This window comes from Solenopsis invicta, chromosome 1, assembly GCF_016802725.1.
Source record: "Solenopsis invicta isolate M01_SB chromosome 1, UNIL_Sinv_3.0, whole genome shotgun sequence".
NCBI lineage: Eukaryota > Metazoa > Arthropoda > Insecta > Hymenoptera > Formicidae > Solenopsis > Solenopsis invicta.
In genome coordinates this window covers 25798778-25815968 of record NC_052664.1, presented here as the reverse complement: position 1 = coordinate 25815968, position 17191 = coordinate 25798778, and the positions used below count along the sequence as shown (strand labels likewise).

The window sequence follows — 17191 nt, the reverse complement described above, 5'->3', positions numbered from 1 at the left end:
GAGAATTTCTTCGCGTCAGCACGCGATTGCTACTCCGTACGATATCATAAAATTGTATACAGTTTCTGCACGCGATTTCCGATTAATCCGAAGAGAATTTGCTCGTAATTGAAATTGTCAGACGTAAAAATGATACAAGATTAATGAGAGTATAGGCGCGGTTAACTGGGCGCAAATTATTCTGATTATAAACGTTTATTTAAATCGGCTCATTAAACGTTTCAACTCATTTTGAATTATCTTCAGTAATTTCAGCAAATTACATAGATGTTTGCGTGTCTCCGGGTGGCACAACGATCGAACATTTTTCCCGTTTTACATTTCTAGAAAATCGTATCGTTATCACATGATTAATAAGTCAAGTGAAAACGGTAGTCACTGTAGAATCCCGTCATTTTATCAATTAATGGATCCAAAACAATATGCGATTATAATTTCGTACAATGAAATTCCGCCAGTCAGTGTAATAAAATATTCATGCCGTAACCAAGATATCGTTTGGAAGTCAAGTATGTAATTGAAACGTTAGCTCAGCACAATCGTCTTTCAAGTTTTGCAATACTTATTTTATGGATACTTCGATAATTAGAATAAAAATGCAATTTACGTGAAAATGTTCTTAAAACAAGATTGTGCGTATCGTTGAAACTTTTTATTCGTTGATTAATATTCAATTCTAGAAAATATCGGCGATTTTATTTCTGTTGAAAACTGTTAAATTCTGTTAAAAACACTAATTAAAATTTTTGATTTCTACAAATATTACGAGATAACTACATCAAATTGAAGAATATACAGAGTGCATTCGAAGTCACAGATTTCTTGAGAGAAGTCGCACGCTCTTCTACAAAAAAGAAAGAGAGAAGAGAAAGTACTTGATTTCCGAGACACTCTGTACACGATTACCGGACGTCGTTATGTCTTACAATTAAATATGTATATGATACACGTTTATATAATTATCCTGACATGTGGAAGGAACGAACGTAACACATTGCAGATCGCACGCAAGCACGCACGTACACGCGCGTGCACATCCGCAATTTTCTGCGACACGCGTGAAAAGGACAAAGGTTTTTCTTTTTTTTTTTGGTACCGATGCGATGTCGCGTAAAGCCACGACCTCGATATTACATTTTTTAGAGCACGAAACCGGATTATCTCGCGAAATGGGCTCTTCGTCTGTTCCGCCGCTCGAGAAACGATCTTATCGTTAGTTCTATACACGCAATTGTGCTCGCATTTTGCAACGACACGTTTCAATTATCTATAATACAACACGGATACGAAAGGCGTTCAAGATTTCTACATATTCATGATTTACGCAGTTTAAATAAATTATATTTGTGTTACTCTTACCGTATCACTCTCACCACAAAATCACTCTGTAAATTAATAAGTCATGCATGAATAATGCATAAATATTTGGACTTTTGACATTTTCTTATAAAATGTCAGGATATTTCTAAAAATAGTGTGCTTTTTTCTGTCTTTAGAATAATTTTGTCCAGCAATATATTTACTATAATGGCAAAATTCCAATTTGAAGATAAATTTTACTTTATAATTCAGTTAAAAAATTATATTCTTGAACTTTTTAACTTAGGAAAACAAAATTCTGTAGTTTATACGTTCGAAAGTTTCTATATTCATAATTTTGTATTTGTGTAAAATATTTCAAGTTTTTTTTATAACTAATTGTATTATGAATAATGTATTTGTTACCACGTTTAGTGTTGACAAGCTGATTTGTTATTCCATGTGCGCCATGGAGAAAGTCGTGTATCGATGTGATTTCAAGAACAATGGGAAAGCAGAATTCTAGTCAATTCTACTTAATCAATTCTACTTACAAGTGGTATTTCGAATCAATGCTATAATCGATATTAATATTTGCGTTCGGTTGTAATTAGCTTTATATGTAAATGCGTTCATGAAAGTTGCATACGAATCAGTACGCAAATTATTTGGTAACAATGACATTCCATAAATTTAACGCGGCGTGTCTGAAGAAATAATCGAATTAATTCGATAAAAATTCAACGATTTGTGTTATTTTTTCTACATGATTTTTCACACTTTTTTTTTCTTCTTATGGAGCTCGTTTATGCATGCTCGACAAATCTCATTCAACACTTGCACGTCGCTGGTCGGATTCTTATCAAGGCGTATGCCACTTTGTAGTTAGATAAACGAAAGAAAGGTGTTTACATTAGGTCTACATTGCTGCGCCCCACACGCAACGTAAAATTTAGTATGTCTCTAATATCGGATACATTCAAGTATGTCGCATATGATTATACATTTTTTTATAAAAGAAAAGTCTATTTCTCAATGAATGTGAGTAGACACTAAATCATTCTAATAGCGGAACATGTAATATCGTAGCCGTATTAAATAATTTAATCCAATCGAATTAAATGTATACAGAAATTGAAATTTTTTTTCTGTTACTAAAGTAAGAGTAAAAAATTTTTCAGTTTTTATATACATTTGATACAAACTCTCTTTCAATTGTTCCGTTAAAAACACTAAGATTTACAAACAGCAGTGTTATTGAGTTTAAAAATTTGATGAAATTGAAACAAAGTATTGGGACTACAAATGAGGACAGTGTTTTGAAATTACAGACAAATCGGCAGAAATTGATTGCAATCGGATTGCAAATGAAAACGTATACTCAATCTGTTCGTGCTAAAATGGCTGTGTCAGCTTGACAAACGTGCAAAACTCGTCATTACTTTTTGACATTTGTTGTCAACGACCCCAAATGATTAATCCCCTGGACACGCACGGTTTACTAAATATTTCTTTACATAGAACGAGAAATATAGCAGTATGGTTAATTTAAGAAGCGAAACGGTTTTTCGAAGATTTTTCTTTACACGGCGTTCCTCGAACTTCTTTCACTTCACTGTAGCACGCGAAGTATCCAGATGTAGTGGATGCTCCCGTTTGATAATCGGAGCATCTGGTTTTGAGGATCGTCCAAAGCTGGAAATCTCGACAGCTGCTGCACGACAGAATCTTTTTTCGTCGTCGAATTCAAGTTTCGAGCGAACATTGACGAGCCGGCATTTGCTCAAGGAACGATCGGTGTAAGACGATTCTAATTAAAACCACTTTCACTCTAATATTTTATTCACGCAAACGCGCAGTACTATAATATATGCGCATCTCTCGTTCGCAAACATTTACGAGCTTTTGACAATCTTAACTTTCCAATTAATCACTGCACTTAACTGTATCCCATATAATAAATCATTGGATTGACGACGACTCTTTAACGTTACTTAACGATCTTTGCTGGACACGTGGTAATTGGAATCTCGAGAGAGGAGCGGAGAGGAGAGGAGGAACAGAGAAGACGATAGGAATTCAGACCGGATATAATTACGACTATTGCGCATTTTTCAATAAATCGTGCTAATAACTTGAATAAAAAAATTAAAACCTCTTGCTACACGCACGCGACAATATTACAGATTGTTACGTATCGAGCTTGTTGCGAAATCACGTTTGAACCGTCACGTTTGCCATTTTATTAGATAAGTTATTTTACCTCGACGGCGTAGCCTTTTGATCACCATGTAAGATTGCTTAGGCCTAGATCCTGCGAGATTTATTTTCGTCAAAGCGTCATCGTGACTCACAACAACGACCATGCATAATAAATGTCTAGTGCTAACTATACTCGGGAATCGCGACGATCGCGAGCGTCGTTTCCGCTAATTAAAATTATAATTGTCAATAAAGTACAAGTGAAGTATCATCGTCGTCTATATACGCGCAGGCTTGATTGCCTAATTGCAGAAACAAACCGTCTTTTGTGCCCTACTAAGTTCAATTAACCATTAAAGAGTCGTAAAAAGCGAGATACGTAACGACGATGCTTTTTCAAGCGATGAGCTTTGTGCGCGTGATTGCATCTGATCGGAAGTTTCTATATGTCGAGATACCAGTTCTCGAATCGCTGAGTAAGATTTAATTAAATGTATCATTTAATTCAACATTGAACTCCTTTTCGCTTAAGCAATATCCGTTTGCACGCGCCGGTCGGCAACTTCCTCGGAAGTTTCGGGAGAGATGGAAAGGTGGAAAATGGCAAGGACGTATATATATATATGAAAAGAGTGGTCGGTAGTAGCTGCTGGTCGTTCAGCAACTGGCTGCTAGTCGATTTTCGCAATCGCGAGTGTCCCAATTCGACATCCTGCTTTATTCGCCTTTTACGCAAAAAACCGCGACTTTCCTCGCAGTTCAGAGGCAACAATGAGATAATCTGCGCTTGACCAATAGTTCTCGAGGGTCTTGCCGTGACGTCCGTTGTATCGACCCTCGTTGTTGCACGGTGACAGGCTCTGTCCCTCTCCGCAGGTACTAATCGCAGGTTACGACCGATACCTGGAAACTCGTTTCACCAACTCTTGTCAAAGATTTCCTTCCATTCGCGAAACACTGATCAACAAAAGTGAAAGATAATTGCAGAGAGTTCCATAAATTGATCCCAAACTGGTTCGCGTTATTTCTTCACGATGAATCCTTTACTTTCTCTTAAATCATGTTTCTGTTGTGATTTTTTTTTTGTGATTTTTTCTTCGACCGACATTCTGGGAAATTAAAATTGTGAATCAAACAACGGCTGGGCTTTCCCATCGTGGACGCTGCGCGTGGTAAAGGCGTCTCGTAAAATCGGTTTATTTTCAATGAAAATAAATTACGCTTATCACATTTTTACATCGAACTCGCCGATCGCTGTCTCACGCTTCAACGCGAGCCCGAAGCTACCGGAGCAAACAAGCCGGAGTTCGGTTACGCCGGTTTCGTGCAAAACCTCGAGGGGATATCGTGTGTGAAGCGTAAACTCTTTGTCCTGTTATGTCGTCATGCTAGGCCTTCTACAGCGTGTTATATATATATATATATATATATATATATATATGTAAGGTTGGATATATTCAGCGGTGCTCTATGCGACCGGTACCGGTACGATACATGCAGACTCGAATCAAACGAACCTGGGTGAGGATTCTTCTGTTGTTAGTCCCTTTCTCTCTCTCTCTCTCTCTCTCTCTCTCTCTCTCTCTCTCTCTCTGTCCGTCCCTCCCTCTCTGTCTCTCTCCCTCGCCCTCTCTCACTGTTTCTTTCTTTCTCTTTCCTCCACGAGGTCTGTCAGGTATATCGAATGAGTTTCTTTGTTCCCCCGATTGAAGGTATCAACAACTGCGAGCATCATGTGCACGATGATTCGCATTCGAACACATCGTGAACTATGGAAATTGAAACTTTTGTGAAATAGAATTTCAAGTAGAAGAGAGGCTAATTGTGAAGATAATGCGAGCAGATCGTGAGCGAGATTTTTTTTTCTTTTCATCTCACCTTTGTACTCTTATGTGGAAAATCTTTGGAGGCACGAATTTTAGATATCGTGACTCGCACTAGATTTGCTGTGGATATATAATTTTTATTGGAATTTTATTAAAATTGAACTGGTATCTCTGATATTTTTACGATATTAATCCTTAAATTTTATATTTAATTTTATATCTTTTTATATTTATTATTGATGTCGTTTCTTATGCTCTAGAAAATTCAGATAAGCGTAAAGATACTTTGGAAAAAGAATTAAAATTTTTTTTTCTATTGACAAGTGTGACGACAGTAAAGAAACATTTTGTCGTTGTCATGTTTTCGATATCTCAATTTATATAGATAACACCGCGGTATCGATACATTATAAATATTAATACGAAGAGATACAGAATGTTTACAGTGATCGCAATGTTCATTCGTGATCGATGATTCGCGCTTTATAAAATTTACTCGGCGCAGCGTTGAATATTTACTAAACAAACGATGCGCATAATCAGTTGTTTTGGTGAACCGATATGATGACACATCAGGAACATCCGCGGCTTGATACAAGCGAGGCTCCATGCGAGAGAATTTCGTTTTATTTCTTTCTTTTCGACGAGAATGCATATCGCGCACTGAGCGATCCTTGAGCTGTTTTACACCCAGAGAAAAATTATGTTTAAATTGATGAAATCCCAAAGAAAGTACTGACAGAAATGTAAGAAATAATTTAGTTGTTTTGGTTTTAAAAATATATTTCTTTTATTTAAAATAAGATTTCAACAGCTAAATTATTTTTTTTTTAATTCTAATAGAAGGACCAAAAAATTTCTTCAAGTCAAAGAAACTTCTCTTGAATCGTATAGCAGTGCACAGATTTCTTTTAGCCAAACAACTATTTTTTTTTTTTTACTCAAAGAAATCTTTCTCTGGGCGTGATTCTTGCGAAAGTGATAAAAGCGAGCGAAGGACAACTCTCTCGACTTTCGCACAGCGTAGTTATATAATTATCTATCTATACTATGAATACCAGCATGCACGTTATTCGCGGAGATTAAACGGAATAGTCCTGCACATTAGAGATTGTATGGAGTATGACTTTGATATTCAATTCTAACTCTTCAAGTCGGTATTCAAACTCGGACGTTTCTATTCTCGTAGCATCGAATTGAAGGTTTTCATTGTGTGAATCGCGCATGAGCATAATACTTTTATTCAAGATAACTGACATTAATGAGAAAGATACTATTTGTCGAGCTCGCTTTTTTAACTTCTCGAATAGCGTGGACGATAATGAATCTAAAGTGTTCGGAACGACCACACACACACACACACACGCACGCACGCACGCACGCACGCACGCACGCACGCACGCACGCACACACACACACAGCATTGACTAAAATTACAAAGATACCTACATCTATTTCATTTATTCCGAAATTTTTTGTCTGTATTATTTCAAATTGATTACTGGCATTTTAAAGGGTTCTTGAAACAAAGGATAATTTACATTTGAATTTCTCGTTAATCCTTCTCGTTGAGAGTATTTAAAAAAATATAAGATGTCTTATAATTTTGACTAAGACTGTGTGTAGCTTTTGATCAGTTACTTTCAGTGGTAATCTTATGAAGAATACGAATAGTTATATTTGATGTATTCTTTAGCGGGATGTATAGTATTCATCTATTCATTTTATCGCATATTCACTTATGCTAAATTTTAGTTTTTCTTACCTTTAATTATGTTAATTTAGTATCATATTATGCAAGAAATTTTCGTAACCGATTGTTGAACCACGTGCAGCTTAATCACTGGCATCCTCCACCTACAGTCATTTCGTAGCACGCAATTCATCGTCAAAATCACCACGTTGTTTCTTCATTAGCATTGCAATTACGCGTACTTTCCAAAGTTCGTAATGGCGCTACGCGCACGCGAGCAATATCAACATTTTTCGAGTTTTCTAAGCTTTCTTACAGTTATATGCGGATTTTCTACACAAGCGATTTCATAATACGATTTTTATACATTTTCATACTTTTTATAATTGAGGTTTTATAATAATTTCCTATATTATTGTCTAATAAAGAAATCCCAGTCTTGTTTAAATTGATGCACAATTGCATTTAAAAAGACATAATAAACGTATCGATGATACGTTTATTGCACGCAGCTAATTTGAGACGAATTATAGATTGTCTAAAGTGGGCTTTAGTCGTAATTAAACAGACATGCATCCACGCGATAGTAATCATCGAAATAACATACGAGTTCGCACATCTCGCAGCCTATTGTTCTGAATTTAGGGCACGCAGTCGTTAATACAGAAGCGATCGTATCAGCCTCTATTATATGTGCTGTTATCGCCTATGCAAATTCATGCAACTTCGCAAATGTCTGCTAACAAGAATGAAATTTGTAAAAAAAAGGCACGCGTTATATTGACCTACTTTCATAATAATGATTTCCTTCTCGTCTCGGGCGACCACGTGTTTTTCTTTAAAAGCTCTTCGGAGTTTTCCCGAGAAGACTTTCTTTTCAGTTTGTTGATTGACGATTCACTGCCGTGAATCTTGATCGCAAGATCCATTATCATTGAAAACGTGGGACACGTGCGCTGAATCACACGTGTGTTTACGCAGGGTAATAGAAAATAGAGCGCTTTATCGATCTACGCGTGTATTATTAAATGCAAATTTCGAAAACCGGATTCATTTCCATACATTATGTAGTGTAAAGAAAAAGATTCTTATTCCCTGCCGTATCGACCGTAGCCATAATAATTACTACAAATTTTTTCAACTTTTATCTCGGATGAATAGAATCGCTATAATCGCGTCAACCAGCGACATGTGTTTTCTTTTTCAACGGTTCCTTTGAAATTAGACAACAAGAAAAATAATGGATATGTATAAGATGTAATAAAATTTACTTATATCTTCAAACATGGGTAAATGTGCAAAAAGTCATAAGTGTATATGTAATACTTTTCCCTTTAACTCCCAAATATGAGCTATTTTGGGCGCTCTAGAGGAGAGTGCTCCCTTAACGGTGAAGAATAGAGAAATCGTTCGATCTCAACGAGTTAAGAATACGATGGTCCAACTGTATCTCGTGACTCATTCAATACGCGCGCATGTCACAAGATCGCCTGCGTGGACGAGACGCGTTGTCTCAAAGGAAATTGCCGCTGGCGGATGCGTGGAATCAAATAGGACAACGTGCGGGACATTCTACGCGACGGGAGCATACCGACGCTCGTGCTTATTAATAGCCGCCGCTTAACACGATGATAAACTTCGATGGGGAAAGATATGATCTATCTCGCGCGAGCCACGATCGGTAACGGAACCGGTTCGGGATCCCTTGTGTGACTCGCACTTAGGCGTCATGCGCGAGGAAGTGAAAGCAACGTTCGCGGGACAATACGCGGCCATGGATCTATCCTGTCGCAATGTCGAACTGAACGATTGAATCCTGACAAACTGACTACGGCGGCAAGAGAAAAGAAGATTATTCTGACTTGCGTAATCTTTAGATTTTCCTTTCATTGATTCTACTTCGTTAGACTGTACGTAGACTGTTTTGTGAAAGGGTATCGCGTTTCTTCCGCGATTAACGCAGAAAAATACGAATGATACGTGATATCGTATCATAGAAATTAAAGAAAGAGGAATTATGAATGCTTATAGGAGAGTCGACACAGGTGCTTCGTCTGTACACTCATGCAGATTTATTGTTGCAAAAATATAGCAGACGTTTCGATCTGTAATTGGATCCTCTTTAATACATATGCAGATAATGATCGATCATCAGGCGCGATAAAATGTGTTTAATCGAAACGATATTCGTATTACGTAGATGTAATCAATTAGAATAAATTTTGTCGCAATAGATTGACTAGTAATGAAATCGTGATTATGCATTCAAATGAAGCAAGTCTGACTACAACTCGCGATTGTACAAAACATGTGAGAAATGAAACTGAAATTATTCAATGAAAAAATGTAGACGGACGCACGAAGATTTTTCCGTATATCTGTGTAAATTATAAAATGTGTGCACACGCCATCGAAATACTCCGAGGGATTATCACGTCTCTAATAAAGGATTAAGGACTGAGATGCGATGAAAAAAGTTCATATAAACTTGTGTCTGAAAATGCTTTATTGAAAAGTTTGTTATAAACGTTCAGAGACTTTTATCAATTGTTATAATAATTATATAATAATTTATAATAATTGTTATAATAATTATTAGAAATGTTCGAAAAATGTTCGAAAGAGTTTGACAAGTTATTAATGCGAGTAGTCATCAGTAGTTTCAACGAATAAAAACCCGCAGAAAAAAAATTTGTGAACGTTTATTATTACTATAATAATTGATAAAAATCTTTGAACTATTTAATAAAGCATTTTTAGTTTATATAAACTTTTTTCATCACTCGATGTTATTAATAATAAAGTTTGGTCCGATTTTTCTGGACATTCTTTATAAACTAATCGGATTAAGCGATCCATTTTACAATCACCGTAAAGCCCAAATCACACTATCGATTGTCAATTGTGATTGACGATTAGCGATTGAAATTTGACCAATTGGAACAAGGAAATTTTAACAGCTTTTATTTTGATTGGCCAAAACTCAATCTTTAATCTTCAATCTTCAATTTTTAATCGCTAGTGTGATTTGGACTTAACGTAAAATCGTAGAGTTGTAAAAGCATATAAGCGAATGAATAACATTCATTTCTTACGTTACAACTTTGTGGCTTTGTGTATACGGCTATTGTAGAATGGGCTTTAAAGAATCTTGCAATAGTTGCTAGACTGCTTCTTCTGCTGAACGCAGTCGATAAAATCGAGTGGTTTAAAGTTCGCATATAGTCGACTGTATACATATGATAAAATGATAGAGCGAAGAATATCACTTGACATATGATAATATTCGAAGCGGTACGTAACTGTACAGTAATCTACGATTTTCGTGACTTAACGCTCTATTTGAAGCAACAATTTCAAGGAATTGTTACGAAAAAGAATACCATGAATGAACGTCGGCGTGCTGGAAAAAGTAGCGATGGTCGCTCGATTAATTTAGAAATGTCAGCGGTCCGTCGAGAGTGTGTCACCCGGCTTGTGCGATGTAAAAAGTTGATTAATATTCTGAACACGTTCCAACTTTCAAAGCAAAGAAATCGAACGTCAATTAGAATATCCGTAAGACAGCCCGCCGATATATCTTGATAAGAACTACCGTTTTACTTATTAGTTTCCAGTTTCGTCAAGCATGTCGATGGTCACTTGACAACTGACCGAAGTCGTAAGAGTTATACTTAATTTTCGAAGAGAGGTAAACGATCGATGTTTCAGTTCCAAAATTGTGTTCTTTTCTGTTGAATAGTATATATTTAACAGTTGAGAAATTTAATTTTTGTCTTCTCTTTAACAATTATGTAAATTAAAAATTAAACTCTACATACTTAATTTTATGATTATTAAATTTTGTTTATGAGATCGAAACGATTGAATTGATTAAGTAGCACGTTTTGAATAAATCTTATCAGCATATAATGTTGTATACTTTTGATACATAATATTATGTACTGAGCAATACACAAGATAATATGTACATATAACATTAACGTCGGTAGTTGAATTCCGATCTATTAAAAATTAAAATAAACGATTGCAGCACGATAACCTTTTAAATGACTTCAAATTCAATAGCATAGCAATTCTATGTCAATAGTATTCTATTTTAGTTGCGTACGACAAGAGATTAAATCTCTTGAAATTCTTTTTCAGAGGGTAAGGTCGAGGTGTCAAGAGACGGCAAATATCTCAGTACATTGCAACATGGTAAGGTGCTGGGTGAGCTCGCGATTCTTTATAATTGTAAAAGGACAGCAACGATCACTGCTGCGACTGATTGTCAATTATGGGCCATCGACCGACAATGCTTTCAAACTATTATGATGAGGACCGGCCTCTCGAGGCAGGCCGAATACACGGACTTCTTAAAGAGGTAAACTAGCATGATGCTTTTCTATTATTCTGATAGACTTTGATCCAACGCCGTCAGATTCTTTCTTGAATAAATGAATGCTTTCTTATCTTGATAAATTTCGATTTGATTAATTGTGTAATTGTCTAATATAGATGTGAAGTTCAGTGAAATTCCGTGATAAAATTGTTAAAATTTTTTAAAAATTATATTATTTCAGTATATCTTTTTACGGATACACTTAGAATTGTTGAGCATTTTTTGAGTAACGGATCATGCTTTTTTTGTATGCTATTGCAATAACGATATAAAATTCCACATTTAACATATGCAATTTAAGTTTGCAATTTCATCTTTCTTGAACAATTTGATCATTATTGTGGCGATATGACATTTAAGGAGTTACGAGTTTGCTCTCCGTGCCAAATATCCGGGTTCAAATCCGTCTAGATCAATATAACTTTTTAAATCGGTTTTTAATCGATTTAGGAACGATCGCCACCTCTCGAAAGGCAAATAAGGCAAACCACTGAAAATAACTCTGAAAAATCTTTTTTAATAGGCCGTTACTTAACAAGTTTATAGCAAATTTATAGCGAATGGTTTAAATGAGACATTATACAGAGATAAATTCACGTAAATTTACATATTTTTTGTGCATTTAGCTAAATTTTAGCTAAACGGAAAAAAAAGAAAAAATAATTTAAAAAATGTAATAATTCAACGTATTAGTATTCCATTACCTAGGAAATATTTTATTGTCTTACGCAACATCTACGGTTGGAAGTTATGGCATTCTTTATCAAGAGAAAAGTAAATAACAGCTCTACGTAGTAACTTGTCGTAACGAATGTCTTGTAATAAAAATTTATAAAAATAATCTTACGATGCATTTAGAGTTGACGCATGATTTTACATTTTTTTTTTCAGCGTGCCAATCTTCAAAAATCTGCCCGAGGAAACTCTAATCAAAATTTCGGACATTTTAGAAGAGGTACGAATAATCTGGCGAAACATTTTTTGTTATCTCTATTATATACTACTATTAATTGTAATCAATTAATTTCACAGACATTTTACAATAATGGGGATTATATAATAAGACAAGGAGCGAGAGGTGATACATTTTTCATCATCAGCAGAGGACAAGTACGAGTGACAATAAAGCAACCGGATACAATAGAAGAGAAATATATTAGAACCTTAAGGAAGGGTGACTTCTTCGGCGAGAAAGCTTTACAAGGGTGAGCATAATTAATATTATTATTTACAATTTTTATTTAATATTTTTTCCTTGTTGAGAAGACATTAAAATTTATTGTTATTTGTAACTATCTTACTTTGAGTAAATTTATCTTGTGTCAGCGTGATTGTATTGTTGTTTCGAAATAAAATTAGCATTTAATAAATTCAGTAAGATTAAAATAAAATATATGCTAATTTATTTTACTTTTACAGAGATGATCTCAGAACTGCTAATATTATCGCTGACGATCCAGAAGGAGTGAGCTGTTTGGTAATAGACCGCGAAACATTTAATCAATTAATCTCATCCTTGGACGAAATTCGAACGCGATACAGGGACGAATTGGTAGAACGTAGGAGGTAATTATATCTTTTGTTATATGACATTAGATAGACATGTAGTTAAGTATTCCTTATAAGTACCTAATATTCCTAGAATATTATTTCACATTCATATAGTTTCAAAATTTGAAGGAATAAATATTTTTGAAATATATTAGGAAATTATGAATAATAAATAGCACGTTTAAATTTAATTTTTGTATAGTACGGCATTTTATATACTCTATTTTTTGCATAAACTTTATTTCTCTTTAATAAAAAATATATTTACATGAATATTTCAGGAATGTAATTAATACTATATTAACTAGAATATTATATTTAATATTCTAAGAATATACCTAAAATATTACTTAAGATTAAATAATATTATGCGTTTATGGAATTATAAAACATATATATATATATATTACGCTTACTATTATATGTAAATATTGTGTTCCATGCTTAGCATTAGGATGGGACAATAAACTATATATTCCAAGTAAGTTTAGCGATAAAAATCCAAAAACTGTTCAGAGATTTATTGAAATCTTACGGTTTCATCAGACTAAATGAGGAATTCCGGGACGTACGTCTACAAGACCTTCAGACTATTGCGACTCTTGGCGTGGGTGGCTTTGGCAGAGTCGAATTAGTTCAAATTGCCGGAGACAGCACACGATCCTTCGCTCTGAAGCAAATGAAGAAGGCACAGATCGTCGAGACGCGACAGCAACAACACATTATGTCAGAAAAGAGGATTATGAGCGAAGCAGATTGCGATTTTGTAGTCAAGCTTTTCAAGACCTTCAAAGATAGAAAGTACCTTTACATGCTGATGGAAGCCTGTTTGGGTGGTGAGTTATGGACCGTTCTCAGGGACAAGGGATACTTCGACGATAGTACTACCCGTTTTTACACCGCATGTGTGGTAGAAGCATTCGATTATTTGCACTCCAGAAACATAATTTACAGAGATCTTAAACCGGAAAACTTGCTTTTGGATAATCAAGGGTAAGAATATAGTCATCTCTATAATAATGATGTATTATTTAAAAAAGACTTAAGAAATTGCGAACACGTAGATGTTATTTTGATTTTAATATATGAAAAAATAAATATTTCTTAGTACTTAAGATTCTGTTGGATTTACATTTTTTATTATTATTCAGATATGTTAAACTTGTGGATTTTGGCTTTGCTAAACGGTTGGATAATGGAAGAAAGACGTGGACTTTTTGTGGTACACCAGAGTACGTAGCCCCGGAAGTAATTCTAAACAAAGGTCATGACATTAGCGCCGATTACTGGTCCCTTGGCGTCCTTATGTTTGAGTTACTGACGGGTACGCCTCCTTTTACCGGTGCTGATCCGATGAAAACGTACAATATTATCTTAAAAGGAATTGACGCTATAGAATTTCCTAGATCCATCACTCGTAATGCGATGGCACTTATCAAAAAGCTTTGCAGGTAATTATGACACATTTTTATGTATTAAAGTATTCTATGTATTTTCTTCTAATAAATATTTATAATATATAGTAATATATTTGTTGATCGTAAACAGTAAAATAAGTGTTTATATCTCTCAAACAATACAAATTATTATTTTCAGAGATAATCCAGCGGAACGCCTTGGATATCAAAGAGGTGGCATTAGTGAAATACAAAAACACAAGTAATTATATTTTTATCTTATTGTTAGTCCAGAAGAATATAAAAATTTATTTCTACGAATTTATTGCAGATGGTTTGATGGCTTTAATTGGGAAGGTCTGAAAACAAGAACACTAGAGCCTCCAATTTTACCACGAGTTCAAGGAGCTACGGATACTACAAATTTTGACGCTTATGCAGCTGATTCCGATCCACTACCACCTGACGATATTTCTGGTTGGGATAATGATTTTTAACGCACAAAGTAAAAGACTATTTAATATTCGCGTTTTTACTATCTAGCAGGAAATTGTAATAGGACATAACGATCAATCATACGAGATAATTGGCGACACCTGCATTTATTTATATTTTTCTCATACTACGTGATATACAGATTACAGTTGTATATTATATGCTTTGTCATATCTCGCAATATAATCGTGATTTGAAATAAGGAAACTGCACTGTGATAAAATTTAGAATTTTCATGAATTTTGGACGATATTATCAAAAATTTTAAACGAAAAGTTGAGCTGCGAATTTTTATATTTATTTCGCGTCTGGCGGGTTCTCCAGAAGCATCTCCAATGTTACACATTCTAATAGGATACGCAAGAAAATATCAAGTGCCATTATTACCTCGAAGAGGTAAACTCATACATGTTCATACTTATGCTCAGAAACGCGGTCACACGCAAGAAACAGTCAGCTCAAGTCCAAGGGACCTCTTGCCATCCATTTAACTTGTCAAATTATGCATATATCGATCAGATGTTAAATTTTATATGGCAAGTTCATTGTTGTTTGATTTACTTATAGAGTTTATTGTAATAATTATATTTTAATTAATTATACATAACGTGACTTGTAAATAATGAATTATAAATAGCGTATAAATTTTAAATGGAATGTATATCATGCAATATACGTAAATAAAAGTTTCATTAATAGCAACTGTAGGTGGGGCTGCAAGAATCAATCAAACTCTTATTTTCTTCAGTGACTTGTATTTCTTAGTGACTGTTTAAATAGTAAATAACAGAAAAAAAAATTATATAACTTTTTATGATTATATTTTCAGAAAGCATTATCTTATTATAAATAATATAGCAAAATACTTGGAAATAGATTTTCCTATACATATATAAGTAATGTATTTTATACATACTCATATCAACTTTCTTGTAATAATTTTCTTTGAAAGAATGAATTTGACTGATTCTTAACCAAACCTTCAATTGTATTATACACACATACGTACATATATTCTTTGTAGCCTAAAAAATGGCAAATGAAAATTAAAAATATCATTAGAATGATGTTCCAACTTTAATAAAATTACAATAATTTAATGTCGCTATTGTTTTAGCATTTAAGTATCAAATTGTTATTCTTAAAACATGCGAAAAGAAAGACCACATAAAAAGTGCAATTTTAAATAAAAATATATCTTTTCTTATATTTTTTTGAACGAGGAAAAAATTGCAGTTGAAGGTGTAGTTATTTACGAAAGCGTGAGAGAAAGAGAGAAATGAATAAAAAACTATTTATATTGATAACAGTAAAAAAGAAAACTATATAGGATAATAAACAAAAGATGAAATAAAATTAATCAGGTAAAAAATAATCCACAGCATAGAAACTTGCAGTTATATTGCAGAAAGATTGCAATATAATAGCAAGATTGCAAAAATCTTACAGCTTTGTTGCAAATATTGAAAAATATTCTATTATTTGCATTTTTTATTGATATTTGTACATTTTACAACTTTTGGTTAATTTAATCGGCTGATTTTTTTATTGGAATTGAGCAATCGTATTTATCGTTCAAGTTAAACTGAGTTAATCCATATTAGTGGAAACAGATACTGTCAAAAAATGAAATATTAGACGGCGAATTTCGTTAATTGTTTCGAAGTTTACTCAAAAATTTCAAAAGTAAATATAGTAAACAGTCATTGACGAAATACTGCTAGATTATCAATCCTGTACAAATTTTCTTGACCCCCAAAGAAGCATCGAGAACGCGGCGGTAATTGAAGAACGATGACATTATCGACTGTAAATAAAAACTCGTGATTTTAAACTTTTTAAATAATAGTACATTATTAAATTCATAATTTTTTTATTATATACATGTTTTATAAATAAGTAAGCATATTTATAATATCATAATATATATATATTAATTGCTGTAAAATTACAATTTTTTTTGGTTAGTTATTTATGTGGATAATCAAACATGGACGATAACATTAAAATTGCAATTTTTAATAAAAATCAAGTGTGTTTTTAAGTAGATATACATATTTACGATAAAAACAGGATAATAATAAATCATACGATTATAGTATCATATTATCATTTTCTTACTCTTAATTATTTAAATTTTAATATTAGTCACGCGAACTCTCCTAAGATCATTAGTCTTTAATGGTATTTCGTCGGTGGCAGTGTTTATCAAAAGAGTAGGATTCATATGCAGTCATATGTTTAATATGTTCGTTCTTTCCCGCGCGCGGTAGAATCATTCGCATTGTTGGTTGCGCCATCACGTAGCAGAAATCGCAGTGCCGCGTCCAAGGACTCCAAGGGG

The 17191-nt window shown here is 33.9% G+C and overlaps 1 protein-coding gene across 3 annotated transcripts in view; it reads left to right on the top strand.

Moving 5' to 3' along the window:
- LOC105202008 (cGMP-dependent protein kinase, isozyme 2 forms cD4/T1/T3A/T3B) overlaps window positions 1-16056 on the top strand; it is a 52346-nt gene extending 36290 nt beyond the window's left edge. For all 3 annotated transcript variants that reach the window (XM_011170342.3, XM_011170344.3, XM_011170343.3), the window contains 8 exons: window positions 11167-11386; window positions 12296-12359; window positions 12437-12609; window positions 12824-12970; window positions 13502-13948; window positions 14107-14406; window positions 14552-14614; window positions 14684-16056. In XM_011170342.3, the coding sequence (XP_011168644.1) occupies window positions 11167-11386; window positions 12296-12359; window positions 12437-12609; window positions 12824-12970; window positions 13502-13948; window positions 14107-14406; window positions 14552-14614; window positions 14684-14849 (1580 nt within the window). In that variant the 3' untranslated portion in view covers window positions 14850-16056. The remainder of the gene's footprint in view (window positions 1-11166; window positions 11387-12295; window positions 12360-12436; window positions 12610-12823; window positions 12971-13501; window positions 13949-14106; window positions 14407-14551; window positions 14615-14683) is intronic.
- Window positions 16057-17191: the final 1135 nt, after the last annotated feature.